The sequence below is a fragment of the Pseudophryne corroboree genome, chromosome 3 (genome assembly GCF_028390025.1).
Source record: "Pseudophryne corroboree isolate aPseCor3 chromosome 3, aPseCor3.hap2, whole genome shotgun sequence".
Taxonomy (NCBI): domain Eukaryota; kingdom Metazoa; phylum Chordata; class Amphibia; order Anura; family Myobatrachidae; genus Pseudophryne; species Pseudophryne corroboree.
Genome location: NC_086446.1, coordinates 61965309 through 61991956, shown reverse-complemented (window position 1 = coordinate 61991956; position 26648 = coordinate 61965309). Strand labels below are relative to the sequence as shown.

At 49.1% G+C, this 26648-nt stretch overlaps 1 protein-coding gene across 1 annotated transcript in view; it reads right to left on the bottom strand.

The window, feature by feature from the left end:
• Positions 1 to 26648, bottom strand: part of LOC135054728 (NACHT, LRR and PYD domains-containing protein 3-like) — a 470020-nt gene that overhangs the window by 424838 nt on the left and 18534 nt on the right. The window contains exon 4 of the mRNA XM_063958025.1: positions 20100 to 20390. Within this exon, the coding sequence (XP_063814095.1) occupies positions 20100 to 20390 (291 nt within the window). The remainder of the gene's footprint in view (positions 1 to 20099; positions 20391 to 26648) is intronic.

The following is a 26648-nucleotide window of genomic DNA, read 5'->3' as shown; positions in this document are numbered from 1 at the left end:
GCACAGTGACTGTCCTGCGTGTGATGTGTCCTACTGCAGTCAGCATAAAAGGACGTGCACAGTGACTGTCCTGTGTGATGTTCAATCCTGCAGCCAGTATAAGAGGAAGTGCACAGTGACTGTCCTGTGTGTGATGTGTCCAACTGCAGTCAGTATAAGAGGAAGTGCACAGTGACTGTCCTGTGTGTGATGTGTCCAACTGCAGTCAGTATAAGAAGAAGCGCACAGTGACTGCCCTGTGTGTGATGTGTCCTCCTGCAGTCAGTATAAGAGTAAGCGCACAGTGACTGTCCTGCGTGTGATGTGTCCTACTGCAGTCAGCATAAAAGGAAGTGCACAGTGACTGTCCTGTGTGATGTTCAATCCTGCAGTCAGTATAAGGGGAAGTGCACAGTGACTGTCCTGTGTGTGATGTGTCCTCCTGCAGTCAGTATAAGAAGAAGCGCACAGTGACTGCCCTGTGTGTGATGTGTCCTCCTGCAGTCAGTATAAGAGGAAGCGCACAGTGACTGCCCTGTGTGTGATGTGTCCTCCTGCAGTCAGTATAAGAGGAAGCGCACAGTGACTGTCCTGTGTGTGTGATGTGTCCTCCTGCAGTCAGTATAAGAGGAAGTGCACAGTGACTGTCCTGTGTGTGATGTGTCCTCCTGCAGTCAGTATAAGAGGAAATGCACAGTGACAGTACTGTGTGTGATGTGTCCCCCTGCAGTCAGTATAAGAGGAAGCACACAGTGACTGTCCTGTATGTGATGTGTCCTCCTGCAGTCAGAATAAGAGGAAGCGCACAGTGACTGCCCTGTGTGTGATGTGTCCTCCTGCAGTCAGTATAAGAGGAAGCGCACAGTGACTGTCCTGCGTGTGATGTGTCCTACTGCAGTCAGCATAAAAGGAAGTGCACAGTGACTGTCCTGTGTTATGTTCAATCCTTCAGTCAGTATAAGAGGAAGTGCACAGTGACTGTCCTGTGTGTGATGTGTCCTCCTGCAGTCAGTATAAGAAGCGCACAGTGACTGCCCTGTGTGTGATGTGTCCTCCTGCAGTCAGTATAAGAGGAAGCGCACAGTGACTGTCCTGCGTGTGATGTGTCCTACTGCAGTCAGCATAAAAGGAAGTGCACAGTGACTGTCCTGTGTGATGTTCAATCTTGCAGTCAGTATAAGAGGAAGTGCACAGTGACTGTCCTGTGTGCAATGTGTCCCCCTGCAGTCAGTATAAGAGGAAGCACACAATGACTGTCCTGAGTGTGATGTGTCCTCCTGCAGTCAGTATAAGAGAAAGCGCACAATGACTGTCCTGTGTGTGATGTGTCATCCTGTAGTCAGTATAAGAGGAAGTGCACAGTGACTGTCCTGTGTGTGATGTGTCCTCTGCAGTCAGTATAAGAGGAAGTGCACAGTGACTGTCCTGTGTGTGATGTGTCCTCCTGCAGTCAGTATAAGAGGAAGTGCACAGTGACTGTCCTGTGTGTGATGTGTCCTCCTGCAGTAAGTATAAGAGGAAGTGCACAGTGACTGTCCTGTGTGTGATGTGTCCTCCTGCAGTCAGTATAAGAGGAAGTGCACAGTGACTGTCCTGTGTGTGATGTGACCTCCTGCAGTCAGTATAAGAGGAAGCACACAGTGACTGTCCTTTGTGTTGTGTCCTCCTTCAGCCAGTATAAGAGGAAGTGCACAGTGACTGTCCTGTGTGTGATGTGCCCTCCTGCAGTCAGTATAAGAGGAAGCACACAGTGACTGTCCTGTGTGTGATGTGCCCTCCTGTGGTCAGTATAAGAGGAAGCAAACAGTGACTGTCCTTTGAGATGTGTCCTCCTTCAGCCAGTATAAGAGGAAGTGCACAGTGACTGTCCTGTGTGTGATGTGTCCTCCTGCAGTCAGTATAAGAGGAAGTGCACAGTGACTGTCCTGTGTGTGATATGTTCTCCTGCAGTCAGTATAAGAGGTAGTGCACAGTGACTGTCCTGTGTGTGATGTGTCCTCCTACAGTCAGTATAAGAGGAAGTGCACAGTGACTGTCCTGTGTGTGATGTGTCCTCCTGCAGTCAGTATAAGAGGAAGAGCACAGTGACTGTCCTGTGTGTGGTGTCCTCCTGCTGTCAGTATAAGATGAAGAGCACAGTGACTGTCCTGTGTGTGATGTGTCCTCCTGCAGTTAGTATAAGAGGAAGAGCACAGTGACTGTCCTGTGTGTGATGTGTCCTCCTGCAGTCAGTATAAGAGGAAGCGCACAGTGACTGTCCTTTGTGTTGTGTCCTCCTTCAGCCAGTATAAGAGGAAGTGCACAGTGACTGTCCTGTGTGTGATGTGCCCTCCTGTGGTCAGTATAAGAGGAAGCAAACAGTGACTGTCCTTTGAGATGTGTCCTCCTTCAGCCAGTATAAGAGGAAGTGCACAGTGACTGTCCTGTGTGTGATGTGTCCTCCTGCAGTCAGTATAAGAGGAAGTGCACAGTGACTGTCCTGTGTGTTATGTGTCCTCCTGCAGTCAGCATAAGAGTAAGTGCAAAGTGACTGTCCCGTGTGTGATGTGTCCTCCTGCAGTCAGTATAAGAATAAGTGCACAGTGACTGTCCTGTGTGTGATGTGTCCTCCTGTAGTCAGTATAAGAGGAAGTGCACAGTGACTGTCCTGTGTGTGATGTGTCCTCCTGCAGTCAGTATAAGAGGAAGTGCACAGTGACTGTCCTGTGTGTGATGTGTACTCCTTCAGTCAGTATAAGTGGAAGTGCACAGTGACTGTCGTGTGTGTAATGTGTCCTCCTGCAGTCAGTATAAGAGTAAGTGCACAGTGACTGTCCTGTGTGTGATGTGTCCTCCTGCAGTCAGTATAAGAGAAAGTGCACAGTGACTGTCCTGTGTGGAATGTGTCCTCCTGCAGTCAGTATAAGAGGAAGTGCACAGTGACTGTCCTTTGTGTGATGTGTCCTCCTGCAGTCAGTATAAGAGAAAGTGCACAGTGACTGTCCTGTGTGGAATGTGTCCTCCTGCAGTCAGTATAAGAGGAAGTGCACAGTGACTGTCCTGTGTGTGATGTGTCTTCCTGCAGTCAGTATAAGAGGAAGTGCTCAGTGACTGTCCTGTGTGTGATGTGTCCTCCTGCAGTCAGTATAAGAGGAAGTGCACAGTGACTGTCCTGTGTGTGATGTGTCCTCCTGCAGTCAGTATAATAGGAAGTGCACAGTGACTGTCCTGTGTGGAATGTGTCCTCCTGCAGTCAGTATAAGAGGAAGTGCACAGTGACTGTCCTGTGTGGAATGTGTCCTCCTGCAGTCAGTATAAGAGAAAGTGCACAGTGACTGTCCTGTGTGGAATGTGTCCTCCTGCAGTCAGTATAAGAGGAAGTGCACAGTGACTGTCCTTTGTGTGATGTGTCCTCCTGCAGTCAGTATAAGAGAAAGTGCACAGTGACTGTCCTGTGTGGAATGTATCCTCCTGCAGTCAGTATAAGAGGAAGTGCACAGTGACTGTCCTGTGTGTGATGTGTCTTCCTGCAGTCAGTATAAGAGGAAGTGCTCAGTGACTGTCCTGTGTGTGATGTGTCCTCCTGCAGTCAGTATAAGAGGAAGTGCACAGTGACTGTCCTGTGTGTGATGTGTTCTCCTGCAGTCAGTATAAGAGGAAGTGCACAGTGACTGTCCTGTGTGTGATGTGTCCTCCTGCAGTCAGTATAAGAGGAAGTGCACAGTGACTGTCCTGTGTGTGATGTGTCCTCCTGCAGTCAGTATAAGAGGAAGTGCACAGTGACTGTCCTGTGTGTGATGTGTCCTCCTGCAGTCAGTATAAGAGGAAGTGCACAGTGACTGTCCTGTGTGTGATGTGTCCTCCTGCAGTCAGTATAAGAGGAAGCGCATAGTGACTGTCCTGCGTGTGATGTGTCCTCCTGCAGTCAGTATAAGAGGAAGTGCACAGTGACTGTCATGTGTGTGATGTCTCCTCCTCCAGTCAGTATAAGAGGAAGTGCACAGTGACTGTCCTTTGTGTGATGTGTCCTCCTGCAGTCAGTATAAGAGAAAGTGCACAGTGACTGTCCTGTGTGGAATGTGTCCTCCTGCAGTCACTATAAGAGGAAGTGCACAGTGACTGTCCTGTGTGTGATGTGTCTTCCTGCAGTCAGTATAAGAGGAAGTGCACAGTGACTGTCCTGTGTGTGATGTGTCCTCCTGCAGTCAGTATAAGAGGAAGTGCACAGTGACTGTCCTGTGTGTGATGTGTCCTCCTGCAGTCAGTATAAGAGGAAGTGCACAGTGACTGTCCTGTGTGTGATGTGTCCTCCTGCAGTCAGTATAAAAAGAAGCGCACAGTGACTGTCCTGTGTGTGATGTGTCCTCCTGCAGTCAGAATAAGTGTAAGCGCACAGTGTCTGCCCTGTGTGTGATGTGTCCTCCTGCAGTCAGTATAAGGGGAAGCGCACAGTGACTGTCCTGCGTGTGATGTGTCCTCCTGCAGTCAGCATAAGAGGAAGTGCACAGTGACTGTCCTGTGTGTGATGTTCAATCCTGCAGTCAGTATAAAAGGAAGTGCACAGTGACTGTCCTGTGTGATGTTCAATCCTGAAGTCAGTATAAGAGGAAGTGCACAGTGACTGTCCTGTGTGTGATGTGTCCTCCTGCAGTCAGTATAAGAAGAAGCGCACAGTGACTGTCCTGTGTGTGATGTGTACTCCTGCAGTCAGAATAAGAGGAAGCGCACAGTGTCTGCCCTGTGTGTGATGTGTCCTCCTGCAGTCAGTATAAGAGGAAGCGCACAGTGACTGTCCTGCGTGTGATGTGTCCTACTGCAGTCAGCATAAAAGGAAGTGCACAGTGACTGTCCTGTGTGATGTTCAATCCTGCAGTCAGTATAAGGGGAAGTGCACAGTGACTGTCCTGTGTGTGTGATGTGTACTCCTGCAGTCAGTATAAGAGGAAGCGCACAGTGACTGTCCTGTGTGTGATGTCTCCTCCTGCAGTCAGTATAAGAGGAAGTGCACAGTGACTGTCCTGTGTGTGATGTGTCCTCCTGCAGTCAGTATAAGAGGAAGTGCACAGTGACTGTCCTGTGTGTGATGTGTCCTCCTGCAGTCAGTATAAGAGGAAGTGCACAGTGACTGTCCTGTGTGTGATGTGTCCTCCTGCAGTCAGTATAAGAAGAAGCGCACAGTGACTGCCCTGTGTGTGATGTGTCCTCCTGCAGTCAGTATAAGAGGAAGTGCACAGTGACTGTCCTGTGTGTGATGTGTCCTCCTGCAGTCAGTATAAGAGGAAGCGCACAGTGACTGTCCTGTGTGTGATGTGTCCTCCTGCAGTCAGTATAAGAGGAAATGCACAGTGACAGTACTGTGTGTGATGTGTCCTCCTGCAGTCAGTATAAGAGGAAGTGCACAGTGACTGTCCTGTGTGTGATGTGTCCTCCTGCAGTCAGTATAAGAAGCGCACAGTGACTGCCCTGTGTGTGATGTGTCCTCCTGCAGTCAGTATAAGAGGAAGCGCACAGTGACTGTCCTGCGTGTGATGTGTCCTACTGCAGTCAGCATAAAAGGAAGTGCACAGTGACTGTCCTGTGTGATGTTCAATCTTGCAGTCAGTATAAGAGGAAGTGCACAGTGACTGTCCTGTGTGCAATGTGTCCCCCTGCAGTCAGTATAAGAGGAAGCACACAATGACTGTCCTGAGTGTGATGTGTCCTCCTGCAGTCAGTATAAGAGAAAGCGCACAATGACTGTCCTGTGTGTGATGTGTCATCCTGTAGTCAGTATAAGAGGAAGTGCACAGTGACTGTCCTGTGTGTGATGTGTCCTCTGCAGTCAGTATAAGAGGAAGTGCACAGTGACTGTCCTGTGTGTGATGTGTCCTCCTGCAGTCAGTATAAGAGGAAGTGCACAGTGACTGTCCTGTGTGTGATGTGTCCTCCTGCAGTAAGTATAAGAGGAAGTGCACAGTGACTGTCCTGTGTGTGATGTGTCCTCCTGCAGTCAGTATAAGAGGAAGTGCACAGTGACTGTCCTGTGTGTGATGTGACCTCCTGCAGTCAGTATAAGAGGAAGCACACAGTGACTGTCCTTTGTGTTGTGTCCTCCTTCAGCCAGTATAAGAGGAAGTGCACAGTGACTGTCCTGTGTGTGATGTGCCCTCCTGCAGTCAGTATAAGAGGAAGCACACAGTGACTGTCCTGTGTGTGATGTGCCCTCCTGTGGTCAGTATAAGAGGAAGCAAACAGTGACTGTCCTTTGAGATGTGTCCTCCTTCAGCCAGTATAAGAGGAAGTGCACAGTGACTGTCCTGTGTGTGATGTGTCCTCCTGCAGTCAGTATAAGAGGAAGTGCACAGTGACTGTCCTGTGTGTGATATGTTCTCCTGCAGTCAGTATAAGAGGTAGTGCACAGTGACTGTCCTGTGTGTGATGTGTCCTCCTGCAGTCAGTATAAGAGGAAGTGCACAGTGACTGTCCTGTGTGTGATGTGTCCTCCTGCAGTCAGTATAAGAGGAAGAGCACAGTGACTGTCCTGTGTGTGGTGTCCTCCTGCTGTCAGTATAAGATGAAGAGCACAGTGACTGTCCTGTGTGTGATGTGTCCTCCTGCAGTTAGTATAAGAGGAAGAGCACAGTGACTGTCCTGTGTGTGATGTGTCCTCCTGCAGTCAGTATAAGAGGAAGCGCACAGTGACTGTCCTTTGTGTTGTGTCCTCCTTCAGCCAGTATAAGAGGAAGTGCACAGTGACTGTCCTGTGTGTGATGTGCCCTCCTGTGGTCAGTATAAGAGGAAGCAAACAGTGACTGTCCTTTGAGATGTGTCCTCCTTCAGCCAGTATAAGAGGAAGTGCACAGTGACTGTCCTGTGTGTGATGTGTCCTCCTGCAGTCAGTATAAGAGGAAGTGCACAGTGACTGTCCTGTGTGTTATGTGTCCTCCTGCAGTCAGCATAAGAGTAAGTGCAAAGTGACTGTCCCGTGTGTGATGTGTCCTCCTGCAGTCAGTATAAGAATAAGTGCACAGTGACTGTCCTGTGTGTGATGTGTCCTCCTGTAGTCAGTATAAGAGGAAGTGCACAGTGACTGTCCTGTGTGTGATGTGTCCTCCTGCAGTCAGTATAAGAGGAAGTGCACAGTGACTGTCCTGTGTGTGATGTGTACTCCTTCAGTCAGTATAAGTGGAAGTGCACAGTGACTGTCGTGTGTGTAATGTGTCCTCCTGCAGTCAGTATAAGAGTAAGTGCACAGTGACTGTCCTGTGTGTGATGTGTCCTCCTGCAGTCAGTATAAGAGAAAGTGCACAGTGACTGTCCTGTGTGGAATGTGTCCTCCTGCAGTCAGTATAAGAGGAAGTGCACAGTGACTGTCCTTTGTGTGATGTGTCCTCCTGCAGTCAGTATAAGAGAAAGTGCACAGTGACTGTCCTGTGTGGAATGTGTCCTCCTGCAGTCAGTATAAGAGGAAGTGCACAGTGACTGTCCTGTGTGTGATGTGTCTTCCTGCAGTCAGTATAAGAGGAAGTGCTCAGTGACTGTCCTGTGTGTGATGTGTCCTCCTGCAGTCAGTATAAGAGGAAGTGCACAGTGACTGTCCTGTGTGTGATGTGTCCTCCTGCAGTCAGTATAATAGGAAGTGCACAGTGACTGTCCTGTGTGGAATGTGTCCTCCTGCAGTCAGTATAAGAGGAAGTGCACAGTGACTGTCCTGTGTGGAATGTGTCCTCCTGCAGTCAGTATAAGAGAAAGTGCACAGTGACTGTCCTGTGTGGAATGTGTCCTCCTGCAGTCAGTATAAGAGGAAGTGCACAGTGACTGTCCTTTGTGTGATGTGTCCTCCTGCAGTCAGTATAAGAGAAAGTGCACAGTGACTGTCCTGTGTGGAATGTATCCTCCTGCAGTCAGTATAAGAGGAAGTGCACAGTGACTGTCCTGTGTGTGATGTGTCTTCCTGCAGTCAGTATAAGAGGAAGTGCTCAGTGACTGTCCTGTGTGTGATGTGTCCTCCTGCAGTCAGTATAAGAGGAAGTGCACAGTGACTGTCCTGTGTGTGATGTGTTCTCCTGCAGTCAGTATAAGAGGAAGTGCACAGTGACTGTCCTGTGTGTGATGTGTCCTCCTGCAGTCAGTATAAGAGGAAGTGCACAGTGACTGTCCTGTGTGTGATGTGTCCTCCTGCAGTCAGTATAAGAGGAAGTGCACAGTGACTGTCCTGTGTGTGATGTGTCCTCCTGCAGTCAGTATAAGAGGAAGTGCACAGTGACTGTCCTGTGTGTGATGTGTCCTCCTGCAGTCAGTATAAGAGGAAGCGCACAGTGACTGTCCTGCGTGTGATGTGTCCTCCTGCAGTCAGTATAAGAGGAAGTGCACAGTGACTGTCATGTGTGTGATGTCTCCTCCTCCAGTCAGTATAAGAGGAAGTGCACAGTGACTGTCCTTTGTGTGATGTGTCCTCCTGCAGTCAGTATAAGAGAAAGTGCACAGTGACTGTCCTGTGTGGAATGTGTCCTCCTGCAGTCACTATAAGAGGAAGTGCACAGTGACTGTCCTGTGTGTGATGTGTCTTCCTGCAGTCAGTATAAGAGGAAGTGCACAGTGACTGTCCTGTGTGTGATGTGTCCTCCTGCAGTCAGTATAAGAGGAAGTGCACAGTGACTGTCCTGTGTGTGATGTGTCCTCCTGCAGTCAGTATAAGAGGAAGTGCACAGTGACTGTCCTGTGTGTGATGTGTCCTCCTGCAGTCAGTATAAAAAGAAGCGCACAGTGACTGTCCTGTGTGTGATGTGTCCTCCTGCAGTCAGAATAAGTGTAAGCGCACAGTGTCTGCCCTGTGTGTGATGTGTCCTCCTGCAGTCAGTATAAGGGGAAGCGCACAGTGACTGTCCTGCGTGTGATGTGTCCTCCTGCAGTCAGCATAAGAGGAAGTGCACAGTGACTGTCCTGTGTGTGATGTTCAATCCTGCAGTCAGTATAAAAGGAAGTGCACAGTGACTGTCCTGTGTGATGTTCAATCCTGAAGTCAGTATAAGAGGAAGTGCACAGTGACTGTCCTGTGTGTGATGTGTCCTCCTGCAGTCAGTATAAGAAGAAGCGCACAGTGACTGTCCTGTGTGTGATGTGTACTCCTGCAGTCAGAATAAGAGGAAGCGCACAGTGTCTGCCCTGTGTGTGATGTGTCCTCCTGCAGTCAGTATAAGAGGAAGCGCACAGTGACTGTCCTGCGTGTGATGTGTCCTACTGCAGTCAGCATAAAAGGAAGTGCACAGTGACTGTCCTGTGTGATGTTCAATCCTGCAGTCAGTATAAGGGGAAGTGCACAGTGACTGTCCTGTGTGTGTGATGTGTACTCCTGCAGTCAGTATAAGAGGAAGCGCACAGTGACTGTCCTGTGTGTGATGTCTCCTCCTGCAGTCAGTATAAGAGGAAGTGCACAGTGACTGTCCTGTGTGTGATGTGTCCTCCTGCAGTCAGTATAAGAGGAAGTGCACAGTGACTGTCCTGTGTGTGATGTGTCCTCCTGCAGTCAGTATAAGAGGAAGTGCACAGTGACTGTCCTGTGTGTGATGTGTCCTCCTGCAGTCAGTATAAGAAGAAGCGCACAGTGACTGCCCTGTGTGTGATGTGTCCTCCTGCAGTCAGTATAAGAGGAAGTGCACAGTGACTGTCCTGTGTGTGATGTGTCCTCCTGCAGTCAGTATAAGAGGAAGCGCACAGTGACTGTCCTGTGTGTGATGTGTCCTCCTGCAGTCAGTATAAGAGGAAATGCACAGTGACAGTACTGTGTGTGATGTGTCCTCCTGCAGTCAGTATAAGAGGAAGTGCACAGTGACTGTCCTGTGTGTGATGTGTCCTCCTGCAGTCAGTATAAGAAGAAGCGCACATTGACTGCCCTGTGTGTGATGCGTCCTCCTGCAGTCAGTATAAGAGGAAGCGCACAGTGACTGCCCTGTGTGTGATGTGTCCTCCTGCAGTCAGTATAAGAGGAAGCGCACAGTGACTGTCCTGTGTTATGTTCAATCCTGCAGTCAGTATGAGAGGAAGTGCACAGTGACTGTCCTGTGTGTGATGTGTCCTCCTGCAGTCAGTATAAGAGGAAGTGCACAGTGACTGTCCTGTGTGTGATGTGTCCTCCTGCAGTCAGTATAAGAAGCGCACAGTGACTGCCCTGTGTGTGATGTGTCCTCCTGCAGTCAGTATAAGAGGAAGCGCACAGTGACTGTCCTGCGTGTGATGTGTCCTACTGCAGTCAGCATAAAAGGAAGTGCACAGTGACTGTCCTGTGTTATGTTCAATCCTTCAGTCAGTATAAGAGGAAGTGCACAGTGACTGTCCTGTGTGTGATGTGTCCTCCTGCAGTCAGTATAAGAAGCGCACAGTGACTGCCCTGTGTGTGATGTGTCCTCCTGCAGTCAGTATAAGAGGAAGCGCACAGTGACTGTCCTGCGTGTGATGTGTCCTACTGCAGTCAGCATAAAAGGAAGTGCACAGTGACTGTCCTGTGTGATGTTCAATCTTGCAGTCAGTATAAGAGGAAGTGCACAGTGACTGTCCTGTGTGCAATGTGTCCCCCTGCAGTCAGTATAAGAGGAAGCACACAATGACTGTCCTGAGTGTGATGTGTCCTCCTGCAGTCAGTATAAGAGAAAGCGCACAATGACTGTCCTGTGTGTGATGTGTCATCCTGTAGTCAGTATAAGAGGAAGTGCACAGTGACTGTCCTGTGTGTGATGTGTCCTCTGCAGTCAGTATAAGAGGAAGTGCACAGTGACTGTCCTGTGTGTGATGTGTCCTCCTGCAGTCAGTATAAGAGGAAGTGCACAGTGACTGTCCTGTGTGTGATGTGTCCTCCTGCAGTAAGTATAAGAGGAAGTGCACAGTGACTGTCCTGTGTGTGATGTGTCCTCCTGCAGTCAGTATAAGAGGAAGTGCACAGTGACTGTCCTGTGTGTGATGTGACCTCCTGCAGTCAGTATAAGAGGAAGCACACAGTGACTGTCCTTTGTGTTGTGTCCTCCTTCAGCCAGTATAAGAGGAAGTGCACAGTGACTGTCCTGTGTGTGATGTGCCCTCCTGCAGTCAGTATAAGAGGAAGCACACAGTGACTGTCCTGTGTGTGATGTGCCCTCCTGTGGTCAGTATAAGAGGAAGCAAACAGTGACTGTCCTTTGAGATGTGTCCTCCTTCAGCCAGTATAAGAGGAAGTGCACAGTGACTGTCCTGTGTGTGATGTGTCCTCCTGCAGTCAGTATAAGAGGAAGTGCACAGTGACTGTCCTGTGTGTGATATGTTCTCCTGCAGTCAGTATAAGAGGTAGTGCACAGTGACTGTCCTGTGTGTGATGTGTCCTCCTGCAGTCAGTATAAGAGGAAGTGCACAGTGACTGTCCTGTGTGTGATGTGTCCTCCTGCAGTCAGTATAAGAGGAAGAGCACAGTGACTGTCCTGTGTGTGGTGTCCTCCTGCTGTCAGTATAAGATGAAGAGCACAGTGACTGTCCTGTGTGTGATGTGTCCTCCTGCAGTTAGTATAAGAGGAAGAGCACAGTGACTGTCCTGTGTGTGATGTGTCCTCCTGCAGTCAGTATAAGAGGAAGCGCACAGTGACTGTCCTTTGTGTTGTGTCCTCCTTCAGCCAGTATAAGAGGAAGTGCACAGTGACTGTCCTGTGTGTGATGTGCCCTCCTGTGGTCAGTATAAGAGGAAGCAAACAGTGACTGTCCTTTGAGATGTGTCCTCCTTCAGCCAGTATAAGAGGAAGTGCACAGTGACTGTCCTGTGTGTGATGTGTCCTCCTGCAGTCAGTATAAGAGGAAGTGCACAGTGACTGTCCTGTGTGTTATGTGTCCTCCTGCAGTCAGCATAAGAGTAAGTGCAAAGTGACTGTCCCGTGTGTGATGTGTCCTCCTGCAGTCAGTATAAGAATAAGTGCACAGTGACTGTCCTGTGTGTGATGTGTCCTCCTGTAGTCAGTATAAGAGGAAGTGCACAGTGACTGTCCTGTGTGTGATGTGTCCTCCTGCAGTCAGTATAAGAGGAAGTGCACAGTGACTGTCCTGTGTGTGATGTGTACTCCTTCAGTCAGTATAAGTGGAAGTGCACAGTGACTGTCGTGTGTGTAATGTGTCCTCCTGCAGTCAGTATAAGAGTAAGTGCACAGTGACTGTCCTGTGTGTGATGTGTCCTCCTGCAGTCAGTATAAGAGAAAGTGCACAGTGACTGTCCTGTGTGGAATGTGTCCTCCTGCAGTCAGTATAAGAGGAAGTGCACAGTGACTGTCCTTTGTGTGATGTGTCCTCCTGCAGTCAGTATAAGAGAAAGTGCACAGTGACTGTCCTGTGTGGAATGTGTCCTCCTGCAGTCAGTATAAGAGGAAGTGCACAGTGACTGTCCTGTGTGTGATGTGTCTTCCTGCAGTCAGTATAAGAGGAAGTGCTCAGTGACTGTCCTGTGTGTGATGTGTCCTCCTGCAGTCAGTATAAGAGGAAGTGCACAGTGACTGTCCTGTGTGTGATGTGTCCTCCTGCAGTCAGTATAATAGGAAGTGCACAGTGACTGTCCTGTGTGGAATGTGTCCTCCTGCAGTCAGTATAAGAGGAAGTGCACAGTGACTGTCCTGTGTGGAATGTGTCCTCCTGCAGTCAGTATAAGAGAAAGTGCACAGTGACTGTCCTGTGTGGAATGTGTCCTCCTGCAGTCAGTATAAGAGGAAGTGCACAGTGACTGTCCTTTGTGTGATGTGTCCTCCTGCAGTCAGTATAAGAGAAAGTGCACAGTGACTGTCCTGTGTGGAATGTATCCTCCTGCAGTCAGTATAAGAGGAAGTGCACAGTGACTGTCCTGTGTGTGATGTGTCTTCCTGCAGTCAGTATAAGAGGAAGTGCTCAGTGACTGTCCTGTGTGTGATGTGTCCTCCTGCAGTCAGTATAAGAGGAAGTGCACAGTGACTGTCCTGTGTGTGATGTGTTCTCCTGCAGTCAGTATAAGAGGAAGTGCACAGTGACTGTCCTGTGTGTGATGTGTCCTCCTGCAGTCAGTATAAGAGGAAGTGCACAGTGACTGTCCTGTGTGTGATGTGTCCTCCTGCAGTCAGTATAAGAGGAAGTGCACAGTGACTGTCCTGTGTGTGATGTGTCCTCCTGCAGTCAGTATAAGAGGAAGTGCACAGTGACTGTCCTGTGTGTGATGTGTCCTCCTGCAGTCAGTATAAGAGGAAGCGCACAGTGACTGTCCTGCGTGTGATGTGTCCTCCTGCAGTCAGTATAAGAGGAAGTGCACAGTGACTGTCATGTGTGTGATGTCTCCTCCTCCAGTCAGTATAAGAGGAAGTGCACAGTGACTGTCCTTTGTGTGATGTGTCCTCCTGCAGTCAGTATAAGAGAAAGTGCACAGTGACTGTCCTGTGTGGAATGTGTCCTCCTGCAGTCACTATAAGAGGAAGTGCACAGTGACTGTCCTGTGTGTGATGTGTCTTCCTGCAGTCAGTATAAGAGGAAGTGCACAGTGACTGTCCTGTGTGTGATGTGTCCTCCTGCAGTCAGTATAAGAGGAAGTGCACAGTGACTGTCCTGTGTGTGATGTGTCCTCCTGCAGTCAGTATAAGAGGAAGTGCACAGTGACTGTCCTGTGTGTGATGTGTCCTCCTGCAGTCAGTATAAAAAGAAGCGCACAGTGACTGTCCTGTGTGTGATGTGTCCTCCTGCAGTCAGAATAAGTGTAAGCGCACAGTGTCTGCCCTGTGTGTGATGTGTCCTCCTGCAGTCAGTATAAGGGGAAGCGCACAGTGACTGTCCTGCGTGTGATGTGTCCTCCTGCAGTCAGCATAAGAGGAAGTGCACAGTGACTGTCCTGTGTGTGATGTTCAATCCTGCAGTCAGTATAAAAGGAAGTGCACAGTGACTGTCCTGTGTGATGTTCAATCCTGAAGTCAGTATAAGAGGAAGTGCACAGTGACTGTCCTGTGTGTGATGTGTCCTCCTGCAGTCAGTATAAGAAGAAGCGCACAGTGACTGTCCTGTGTGTGATGTGTACTCCTGCAGTCAGAATAAGAGGAAGCGCACAGTGTCTGCCCTGTGTGTGATGTGTCCTCCTGCAGTCAGTATAAGAGGAAGCGCACAGTGACTGTCCTGCGTGTGATGTGTCCTACTGCAGTCAGCATAAAAGGAAGTGCACAGTGACTGTCCTGTGTGATGTTCAATCCTGCAGTCAGTATAAGGGGAAGTGCACAGTGACTGTCCTGTGTGTGTGATGTGTACTCCTGCAGTCAGTATAAGAGGAAGCGCACAGTGACTGTCCTGTGTGTGATGTCTCCTCCTGCAGTCAGTATAAGAGGAAGTGCACAGTGACTGTCCTGTGTGTGATGTGTCCTCCTGCAGTCAGTATAAGAGGAAGTGCACAGTGACTGTCCTGTGTGTGATGTGTCCTCCTGCAGTCAGTATAAGAGGAAGTGCACAGTGACTGTCCTGTGTGTGATGTGTCCTCCTGCAGTCAGTATAAGAAGAAGCGCACAGTGACTGCCCTGTGTGTGATGTGTCCTCCTGCAGTCAGTATAAGAGGAAGTGCACAGTGACTGTCCTGTGTGTGATGTGTCCTCCTGCAGTCAGTATAAGAGGAAGCGCACAGTGACTGTCCTGTGTGTGATGTGTCCTCCTGCAGTCAGTATAAGAGGAAATGCACAGTGACAGTACTGTGTGTGATGTGTCCTCCTGCAGTCAGTATAAGAGGAAGTGCACAGTGACTGTCCTGTGTGTGATGTGTCCTCCTGCAGTCAGTATAAGAAGAAGCGCACATTGACTGCCCTGTGTGTGATGCGTCCTCCTGCAGTCAGTATAAGAGGAAGCGCACAGTGACTGCCCTGTGTGTGATGTGTCCTCCTGCAGTCAGTATAAGAGGAAGCGCACAGTGACTGTCCTGTGTTATGTTCAATCCTGCAGTCAGTATGAGAGGAAGTGCACAGTGACTGTCCTGTGTGTGATGTGTCCTCCTGCAGTCAGTATAAGAGGAAGTGCACAGTGACTGTCCTGTGTGTGATGTGTCCTCCTGCAGTCAGTATAAGAAGCGCACAGTGACTGCCCTGTGTGTGATGTGTCCTCCTGCAGTCAGTATAAGAGGAAGCGCACAGTGACTGTCCTGCGTGTGATGTGTCCTACTGCAGTCAGCATAAAAGGAAGTGCACAGTGACTGTCCTGTGTGATGTTCAATCCTGCAGTCAGTATAAGGGGAAGTGCACAGTGACTGTCCTGTGTGTGTGATGTGTACTCCTGCAGTCAGTATAAGAGGAAGCGCACAGTGACTGTCCTGTGTGTGATGTCTCCTCCTGCAGTCAGTATAAGAGGAAGTGCACAGTGACTGTCCTGTGTGTGATGTGTCCTCCTGCAGTCAGTATAAGAGGAAGTGCACAGTGACTGTCCTGTGTGTGATGTGTCCTCCTGCAGTCAGTATAAGAGGAAGTGCACAGTGACTGTCCTGTGTGTGATGTGTCCTCCTGCAGTCAGTATAAGAAGAAGCGCACAGTGACTGCCCTGTGTGTGATGTGTCCTCCTGCAGTCAGTATAAGAGGAAGTGCACAGTGACTGTCCTGTGTGTGATGTGTCCTCCTGCAGTCAGTATAAGAGGAAGCGCACAGTGACTGTCCTGTGTGTGATGTGTCCTCCTGCAGTCAGTATAAGAGGAAATGCACAGTGACAGTACTGTGTGTGATGTGTCCTCCTGCAGTCAGTATAAGAGGAAGTGCACAGTGACTGTCCTGTGTGTGATGTGTCCTCCTGCAGTCAGTATAAGAAGAAGCGCACAGTGACTGCCCTGTGTGTGATGCGTCCTCCTGCAGTCAGTATAAGAGGAAGCGCACAGTGACTGCCCTGTGTGTGATGTGTCCTCCTGCAGTCAGTATAAGAGGAAGCGCACAGTGACTGTCCTGCGTGTGATGTGTCCTACTGCAGTCAGCATAAAAGGAAGTGCACAGTGACTGTCCTGTGTTATGTTCAATCCTGCAGTCAGTATGAGAGGAAGTGCACAGTGACTGTCCTGTGTGTGATGTGTCCTCCTGCAGTCAGTATAAGAGGAAGTGCACAGTGACTGTCCTGTGTGTGATGCGTCCTCCTGCAGTCAGTATAAGAGGAAGCGCACAGTGACTGCCCTGTGTGTGATGTGTCCTCCTGCAGTCAGTATAAGAGGAAGCGCACAGTGACTGTCCTGCGTGTGATGTGTCCTACTGCAGTCAGCATAAAAGGAAGTGCACAGTGACTGTCCTGTGTTATGTTCAATCCTGCAGTCAGTATGAGAGGAAGTGCACAGTGACTGTCCTGTGTGTGATGTGTCCTACTGCAGTCAGCATAAAAGGAAGTGCACAGTGACTGTCCTGTGTTATGTTCAATCCTGCAGTCAGTATGAGAGGAAGTGCACAGTGACTGTCCTGTGTGTGATGTGTCCTCCTGCAGTCAGTATAAGAGGAAGTGCACAGTGACTGTCCTGTGTGTAATGTGTCCTCCTGCATTCAGTATAAGAGGAAGTGCACAGTGACTGTCCTGTGTGTGATGTGTCCTCCTGTAGTCAGTATAAGAGGAAGTGCACAGTGATTGTCCTGTGTGTGATGTATCCTCCTGCATTCAGTATAAGAGGAAGTGCACAGTGACTGTCCTGTGTGTGATGTGTCCTCCTGCAGTCAGTATAAGAGGTAGTGCACAGTGACTGTCCTGTGTGTGATGTGTCCTCCTGCAGTCAGTATAAGAGGTAGTGCACAGTGACTGTCCTGTGTGTAATGTATACTCCTGCAGTCAGTATAAGAGGAAGTGCACAGTGACTGTCCTGTGTGTGATGTGTCCTCCTGCAGTCAGTATAAGAGGTAGTGCACAGTGACTGTCCTGTGTGTAATGTATACTCCTGCAGTCAGTATAAGAGGAAGTGCACAGTGACTGTCCTGTGTGTAATGTGTCCTCCTGCATTCAGTATAAGAGGAAGTGCACAGTGACTGTCCTGTGTGTGATGTGTCCTCCTGCAGTCAGTATAAGAGGAAGCGCACAGTGACTGTCCTGTGTGTGATGTGTCCTCCTGCAGTCAGTATAAGAGGAAGTGCACAGTGACTGTCCTGTGTGTGATGTGTCCTCCTGCAGTCAGTATAAGAGGAAGTGCACAGTGACTGTCCTGTGTGTGATGTGTCCTCCTGCAGTCAGTATAAGAGGAAGTGCACAGTGACTGTCCTGTGTGTGATGTGTCCTCCTGCAGTCAGTATAAGAGGAAGTGCACAGTGACTGTCCTGTGTGTGATGTGTCCTCCTGCAGTCAGTATAAGAGGTAGTGCACAGTGACTGTCCTGTGTGTAATGTATACTCCTGCAGTCAGTATAAGAGGAAGTGCACAGTGACTGTCCTGTGTGTGATGTGTCCTCCTGCAGTCAGTATAAGAGGAAGTGCACAGTGACTGTCCTGTGTGTGATGTGTCCTCCTGTAGTCAGTATAAGAGGAAGTGCACAGTGACTGTCCTGTGTGTGATGTGTCCTCCTGCAGTCAGTATAAGAGGTAGTGCACAGTGACTGTCCTGTGTGTGATGTGTCCTCCTGCAGTCAGTATAAGAGGAAGTGCACAGTGATTGTCCTGTGTGTGATGTATCCTCCTGCATTCAGTATAAGAGGAAGTGCACAGTGACTGTCCTGTGTGTGATGTGTCCTCCTGCAGTCAGTATAAGAGGAAGTGCACAGTGACTGTCCTGTGTGTGATGTGTACTCCTGCAGTCAGTATAAGAGGAAGTGCACAGTGACTGTCCTGTGTGTGATGTGTACTCCTGCAGTCAGTATAAGAGGAAGTGCACAGTGACTGTCCTGTGTGTGATGTGTACTCCTGCAGTCAGTATAAGAGGAAGTGCACAGTGACTGTCCTGTGTGTGATGTGTCCTCCTGCAGTCAGTATAAGAGGAAGTGCACAGTGACTGTCCTGTGTGTGATGTGTCCTCCTGCAGTCAGTATAAGAGGAAGTGCACAGTGACTGTCCTGTGTGTGATGTGTCCTCCTGCAGTCAGTATAAGAGGAAGTGCACAGTGACTGTCCTGTGTGTGATGTGTCATCCTGCAGTCAGTATAAGAGAAAGCACACAGTGACTGTCCTGTGTGTGATGTGTCCTCCTGCAGTCAGTATAAGAGGTAGTGTACAGTGACTGTCCTGTGTGTGATGTGTCCTCCTGCAGTCAGTATAAGAGAAAGCACACAGTGACTGTCCTGTGTGTGATGTGTCCTCCTGCAGTCAGTATAAGAGGTAGTGTACAGTGACTGTCCTGTGTGTGATGTGTCCTCCTGCAGTCAGTATAAGAGAAAGCACACAGTGACTGTCCTGTGTGTGATGTGTCCTCCTGCAGTCAGTATAAGAGTAAGTGCACAGTAACTGTCCTGTGTGTGATGTGTCCTCCTGCAGTCAGTATAAGAGGAAGTGCACAGTGACTGTCCTGTGTGTGATGTGTCCTCCTGCAGTCAGTATAAGAGGAAGTGCACAGTGACTGTCCTGTGTGTGATGTGTCCTCCTGCAGTCAGTATAAGAGTAAGCGCACAGTGACTGTCCTGTGTGTGATGTGTCCTCCTGCAGTTAGTATAAGAAGAAGCACACAGTGACTGTCCTGTGTGTGATGTGTCCTCCTGCAGTCAGTATAAGAGGAAGTGCACAGTGACTGTCCTGTGTGTGATGTGTCCTCCTGCAGTCAGTATAAGAGGAAGTGCACAGTGACTGTCCTGTGTGTGATGTGTCCTCCTGCAGTCAGTATAAGAGGAAGTGCACAGTGACTGTCCTGTGTGTGATGTGACCTCCTGCAGTCAGTATAAGAGGAAGTGCACAGTGACTGTCCTGTGTGTGATGTGTCCTCCTGCAGTCAGTATAAGAGGAAGTGCACAGTGACTGTCCTGTGTGTGATGTGTCCTCCTGCAGTCAGTATAAGAGGAAGTGCACAGTGACTGTCCTGTGTGTGATGTGTTCTCCTGCAGTCAGTATAAGAGGAAGTGCACAGTGACTGTCCTGTGTGTGATGTGTTCTCCTGCAGTCAGTATAAGAGGAAGTGCACAGTGACTGTCCTGTGTGTGATGTGTCCTCCTGCTGTCAGTATAAGAGGAAGTGCACAGTGATTGTCCTGTGTGTGATGTGTCCTCCTGCAGTCAGTATAAGAGGAAGTGCACAGTGACTGTCCTGTGTGTGATGTGTCCTCCTGCAGTCAGTATTAGAGGAAGTGCACAGTGACTGTCCTGTGTGTGATGTGTCCTCCTGCAGTCAGTATAAGAGGAAGTGCACAGTGACTGTCCTGCGTGTGATGTGTCCTCCTGCAGTCAGTATAAGTGGAAGTGCACAGTGACTGTCGTGTGTGTGATGTGTCCTCCTGCAGTCAGTATAAGAGTAAGTGCACAGTGACTGTCCTGTGTGTGATGTGTCCTACTGCAGTCAGTATAAGATCAAGTGCACAGTGACTGTCCTGTGTGGGATGTGTCCTCCTGCAGTCAGTATAAGAGGTAGTGCACAATTACTGTCCTGTGTGTGATGTGTCCTCCTGCAGTCAGTATAAGAGGTAGTGCACAATTACTGTCCTGTGTGTGATGTGTCCTCCTGCAGTCATTATAAGAGGAAGTGCACAGTGACTGTCCTGTGTGTGATGTGTCCTCCTGCAGTCAGTATAAGAGGAAGTGCACAGTGACTGTCCTGTGTGTGATGTGTACTCCTGCAGTCAGTATAAGAGCAAGTGCACAGTGACTGTCCTGTGTGTGATGTGTCCTCCTGCAGTCAATATAAGAGAAGTGCACAGTGACTGTCCTGTGTGTGATGTGTCCTCCTGCAGTCAGTATAAGAGGAAGTGCACAGTGACTGTCCTGTGTGTGATGTGTACTCCTGCAGTCAGTATAAGAGGAAGTGCACAGTGACTGTCCTGTGTGTGATGTGTCCTCCTGCAGTCAGTATAAGAGGAAGTGCACAGTGACTGTCCAGTGCGTGATGTGTCCTCCTGCAGTCAGTATAAGAGGAAGTTTACAGTGATTTCCCTGTATGTGATGTGTCCTTTAGAATTTCATTGCACTGTACACAGAACCAGGCTCTGATTGCGCACACCATTCTCAATTTTCCCAGGGATTATATGGGTCCTTTTTTACTCCTACTGTATGTAAACAATATCTGACAAGCTACATGGGAGAAATTTCCCAGTAGAACTCACCATGTTGTGTCACAGTATGCTGAAAATTCTCTGCTGGTCCCATAAGGCCGATCAGTTGGAGGACCTGCTTGGTCACAGCTAGTGCTGCTTCCTCTCCGTAAGCATCTATTAGAACTTTTTTTGTGGTAACATAATCAGCCATTTCCAGGCGCCCACATGGGATGGAGCCTCGCCCTCCATAGGTGAAATCAGACAACTTGTCCCTAAACCGTTTGAAGTCATCACGCGTCAGATCTGCCAGAGCCTCATACAGAATGTCACCAAGTGATCTGTTCCTATCACACTGAGCCCCTGCAGAGTACAGAGAAACACCATCATATGATTATGAATTTTTAATCAATTGTTATCAAATTGCCATCCCCCAGGAGACTCTATTCTCTAGAGGGGTTTCATCTTGAAATAGAGATCAGCTTGAGGCAATAAAAAGAATTCACAGACATTACAACTGATTGCACATGTATAAAGAATTACATTTCTGCTGGGGAATTGTTGTAGATTTTAGGCCTCATGTAGAGTTGGATGTAAATAAATTTTGCAGGGTTTTATTTCTGCAAAAGGAGAATGTAATGACAAGGTTTGGAATGGAGGGAATTAAACCTCCTCAGCTGGAGGCGGACCACTATGTCATGACAGGTTTTTCCTCCAATAGGAGGGCTTGGGGGTGGTTTTAGTGGTGCTGACTGGTTTGGGCTGGTTTTAGCCTCGTTTCCTGTTGCCTTGGGCTGGGTGAGTTCTCTAATTTTACCTGCTTTTGGTCCTTGTTGTTTTTTTTGGATTTGTGCAGCTATGTCTTAATAGCGTGGGTAGTATCTGAGCTAATTTAGGCTCCCTTGATTTTGCTGTGTCTCTCCCTACCTCCTGAGGTTTCATGTCTCTGCTCTGTCTCCCATGGTGTCCCCATCATAGACTCCACTTCCTGATCTCTCCACACCTCCAGGACTACCGCCTGTTATCTCTCACCTGTAGTCAGAGGTAGGGGTTCCCCGGGGTCTGTTTTTTCTTCCCTTATGGCTGCCGGCGCCGCTATGGCAGCACCTGTGAATATGTGTGCATCGCGGGTGCATGCAGCAATGGCCAGGGACTCTGCCTCTCCCCACTTTCTGACAGTAGGGCTGGGCCTTGCCACTGGCTAAACACGGTGGGGGACAGGCATTCCGGGAGCATGTTCACCGTGGGGGTAACTGGGTCTCCAGACCACTCCCCTCCATAAGTGAGATCACGGGCAAGCGGGAGTGCGTACTCACGTCATAACACGGCTGGGTCTCTCTCTTGGGGTAGTAACTCCTGCTCAGAGCGTGGGTCGGCAGTTCGGGACCTTGCTAGGGGGGTCTGCTGGGTAGACTTCTCATGGGGTCAGTGGTAACAGAAACAGGCTGTTTTGTTAGGTCAGGCGGGAGAAGGGGGGAGGTGGACCCAGTGGCGGATGTTGATAGGGCTGTGACAAGGTGTAGCATGGCCAGGCAGAGCTGCCATCGTGTACCTGCAGTGTGTGCTGCCCATGTTATTGATGGGCAGTCACGTGGGCAGGTCTTAGGGAGCACTGGTGCGGCAAGTTTAGATATGCGGCATATAGCATCCACTGTGTCCTCAGTTGCTGAGGCATTGGATCACTTAATAGCTGCTATATACCCCAATACTGCGGTGCCTTCTGCTGCTCCGCTTGATGCAGGGGAGGCGACCGCATCACCCAGTTCAGGGGTCATTCAGCTTTTGCGAGTACATAGGGACTTGGAGAGTGCAGCAGCTCAATTGGGTGGTGCACAGCCTGCCACATGAGATCCGGGTAGCGTGCATGCTGCTGTGTATTCTTCCAGGTTGTCTGCTCACAGGGCTGTGGGATGTGTTTTACCTTCTGGTACAGGATTGCCTGATGAGGAGGTCGGCGAGGTGGACAGTGATTTTGAAGTCTCGTCCAATGAGGTGTCAGGGTCAGCCAGGTGAATTCATTAGGTGAGATGTCAGATGTTTCGGATCATGATGGTGCGGACTCGTCTTGCTCTTCCTCTCCAGTTTTGGGTGGTTCCTCCTCTTCTTCTTCCTCCTCTTCTTCACTTGCATCCGGGGTTAGTAGTGCCACGGCGGCGAAGAAACATGCTGCAAAGTAGGCCAAGTGAGTAGCTGCAAAGCGGGATAAACGGAGGCAAAGCAGGCGCGTAGGTGAGAGCTCCCATAGGGCTAAGAAGCGTTGAAACCTTCCTGGTGTGGTGCAATGCGATTACACGGGCCTGTGTGATAGCTGCCGTCGGAAGATTCACAGATGTGAATATGTGGACATGTTCATTTTGATAGAGAATACCAAAAAGGAGTTAAGCTAAGGTGAAAGGCAGCGTGGGGGCTGAAGTTTTTCGGTCGTACCATAATTAGTTAAAGGGCTTCTGCATCTTTGCCCCTTGCTACCTAGAAGATAAACCGGAGGAGCATATGAATGTCATTCATTACATTCACCTAATTCACAATACGAAGCGTAGGTTTACGGGTTTCCAGTGGCGATCATATGACAAACTGTTTAGGCGCAAGCAGGTATGTCTGCGGATATTTGATTTCAGTTGTGAAGATGTCGAGGTGTGACTGGATCTCACTCGCTCAGCATAGTATCCAAATTATTCCCTTGGGTCTGGGGTTGACGGTTGGTGGAAGAGTCTCCTTGTACCACACGCAGGCGAATCTGCACCTTCGGGTCCATGGGCTGGTGGCACGGGTCAATCGATTTCCCAGAATCAGACTTCTGCGAGGGGCAAGTGCTTCGCGTTCAATAACTCGACTTGCTTGGAAGGCCAGAAATGTTGTTTTTGACTAATGCTTACATTGCAACGAAGTTCACCCTGCCTCCAATTGTTTTCATGGCAACAGACAAGGACCGAAGTCTGGGACTGCTGGAGCCGGAAAACCCTCTGGAAATGACAGTGCTAAGTAGGGCTCCGATGCCAATCCGTTTGGAGGCTATGTCCAAATGGCTGAGTTGGTACCCCAATAAGGAGGATTCACAGTTTTTGTTAAATGGTTTTCAATTTGGTTTCCATCTGCCTGTTGTGAGCAAAGGGAGAGCTGGGGCACTGAGGAATCGTCAGTCAGCCCGTGTGTTCCCAGCGGTTTTGCATGAGAAAGTTGGGTTGGATGGCTGGTCCGTTTTCACGCCCCCGCTGGTGAATCTTGTCCTTTCTCTGGTTGAAGACTCCACGTGCTTTTCAGCTCATTCAACACCTGACTTACCCATTGGGATCGTCGGTTAGGGACACAATCCCCGCAGAGCACTTTGGTGTCATACTAGTCATTTGATGAGGTGCTTCATATTGTGAAGGTCTGCGGTCCTGGGGCTCTCATGGGCAAGATAGCTATTGAGTCGGCATTTAGTTTGCTTCCCTTACATCCGGATCCGGACTTGTTCTGGTTTATGGGGTTTTCTTATAGGGGCAGAATACTTCATAGACAAATGCTTGCCTATGGGGTGTTCTGTTTCCTGCTCGTTTTTTGAGAAGTTTAGCACCTTATTATACTGGTGCATGGAGTCTTCCTTGGAGGTCATAGCTCATTACCTGGATGACATCTTATGCGTCGGTCCTGCAGACTCTGGGCATTGTGGTGAGCTTTTGTTCAGCCTGAAGGCATTCTTTTTTTCATTCGGGGTGCCAGTGTCAGCGGATAAAACCGAAGGGCCACTTTCTTGTTTGTTGTTCTTGGGTATCGAGATTAATACCGTGGCAGGTGCTTGTCGCCCCCCTCAGGTCAAGGTAGCAAAGTTGCGGGAGATCGTCGGGCAGTTTCAAGCATCTCGGAAGGTAACGCTGTGACAGGCACAATCTCTGTTAGGCTTGTTAAACTTTGCTTGGAGGGTCATTCCTATGGATCAGGTCTTTTGCTGGAAGATGGAGCATGCCACTGCGGGTTCTGCCAAGCCACACCACTTTTTTTGCCTCTAATCAGAAATTAATAGGGATTTGGCAGTTTGGGTCTTGTTTCTAGAGGACTTTATATGGATGATTTGCAGCTGTTTACGGACACGACGGGATCCATGAGGTTTGGTTGCTACCTCAATGGCACTTTGTGCATTGCCCCCAGAGTGGTGTCATAAGGGTTTCAACAAAGACCTCCTGCTCCTAGAACTCTTTCCTATCATGGTGGCTTTGGAGGTGTGGGGCGATCAGATTAGCTGTGAACAACCAGAGGGCTAAATCAATTGTCATTTTGCAGGTTCTGGGGCAGTCCGTTCTTGCGTGTCTGTGCTGTAATGTGTCGGGCTTAGCATCTGCCGGGGATGAACAACGCAATTGCTGATGCATTGTCACGGGACTAGTGGGCTAGGTTTTGGTCCATGGCCCTGGAGGCTGATGATGTTGGGGTTTGCTGTCCCTCTTATGTTTGGCAGGTTATCGAGCTGGCATGGGGGAGTTAGCAGAGCATTCTATTGCCCCAAACTCTCACAGGGCCTAATGTCAAGCTTGGACTGAGTAGGAGAATTTTTCTCGCGGATGCAAACATGGAGATAAGAGTGGGTCATGGCTGATACTTTCCTTTATATGGCAACTTAATGTCTTGATAGGTCAAGGGCGGTGGTGTCTAGATATCTTGCAGGGATATCCTTTTTCTCCAAGCTGAGGGATCACCCTGATTCTACCAAAAGTTTCCTCCTGGCTAAGACACTGAAAGGATAGGCACGTCTGTTGCACGCCCCACCAGACAGAAGGTGTCCTATTGATGGCTCACTCCTACCGGCAATGTTAGGTGTGTTGTCTGGCATGGCTGTCTCCCTTTTTAAGGCTCTTATGTTTCAGTTAGCCTTTTCCATGGCCTACCATGGAGCTTTTCAGGTCTCAGAGTTGGTTGTGTCAACCAAATGGAGAGTTTCAACCATGCTGCAGGAAGATATCGTGGTGGGTTAGAGGTCCTTGCTGTGCAGGCTGCATCGCTCTAAGACGGACTGGGATGCAGTCATGTGACCGCTGCTTTGGATCCCGGCAGTCACCATGCCGACGCCAGAATCCCGAGTGCTCAAAATACCGGCAGTCAGAAAGAATGCTGACCCACAGGGTCTGTTCCCACTCGTTGGTGTCCACGACACCCATAGATTGGGAGTAGAACCTGTGGGGAGCACAGTGAGCCACCAATCCCGCTGTGTGATGAGCACAGGAAGCCCATAGGGGGCTTTCTTGCACTCGCCCCTGAGTCGGCATTCTGCTGCCGGATCCCGGTGTCGGTATGCTGACCACCGGGATCCCAGCAGCTGGCAACGCATACCCAACCTGATGGACCATCTAGCTAGAGGTCGGTGGGTCACTCTGGTCTCATCATTGGATGTCTGGGTTTGCCCAATCGCTTTGGCCTCCAGGTATGTGGATATCAGGCCGACTTCGGGGGGTTCTTGGCTTCTGCACTATGACAGGTTCCTGCTGACAAAGTACCAGTTCAGTTGGATGTTGAGGTGCAGTCTTGTCAGCATGGGCCTTTCACCTACTGATTTTGGAACCCATTCCTTTCGGATCAGGGCTGCATCGTCGGCAGTGTCAGCTGGATTTTAGCGATGGAAATTAAATCTCTAGACTGCAGGAAATCCTCCAGTTATAAATGATACATCTGGCCCTGAGGCTTTCTGTTTTATCTTGTACAGTTTTATTGTTGTTAGTTTGCATTCATTGTTGTTCATTGTTTTGTGCAGTGTGTCATGTTTGTCTCCCCTGTCCTTCCTACTGAGGGACTAGCTACTCTCCACTGTTGGCAGTGGGGGGTTCAGAGGTTTTTGATGCTTCTTACCTATCTAACTGACTTAATTCAGCTCTATGATTACTGTTTTGGCTAATTGGATTTCAATTAATGTCCCTCAGGTTTTAAGTTTTTTCCTCTGGCCGAGTTTACCTGTGTGGCCAGCCTATTGATGCAGCCAGGAAAAAGGTGAATGTGGCAGTGACAAAGTCGGTGTTGGCCCATGGTGGTGCAGTGGTTCGCCATGATAGGATCAGGTACCATTACGATTACGATTACCTTTTTCAGTCTGATAGGGTGCATTTGTCTAAGGAAGGTTTAGTAAATTTCTTGGATGATCTTTATTCGGTTTTGGATTCGGTAGGTTGGGGGTATGGTGGTGGTGCGAACTCTCTCTAGGCAGAACCTTCGCTGTTGGCAGAAAAGAGTGGCAGGTTAGTAGTTGTAGTTTTAGTCAGTTCTGGTGCTGTTTGGGTGCACTCACACATTGACTGTTATATCTGCTGGACCACCCTTCAGGGGGAAGCGTCATTACTCTTCGGGTGGATAGTCAAGGTAGGTGGTCTGAGTGGATACCTATGTTCGGCTGGTAGTTAGGTTGATTTTGGTTATTGGGTTAGTTTGATTAACTTGGGATTTTCCTTTGGATTTGAGCCATTCTTTTTCTGTGCACCATACTCTTATTCTTTAGTCTTATAACTTTTATCTTCATTTGATTACAGGTCTTCTAGTTATTAGACATTAAAAAATAGCTAACAATGTTCTGCCAAAAATAAGTCTCTGTGTCGTTATTTTAATAGTATAAGTCGGCTCAATTGTTATACTGGTATGCAGTGGGGTACGGTCCTCAGCCTC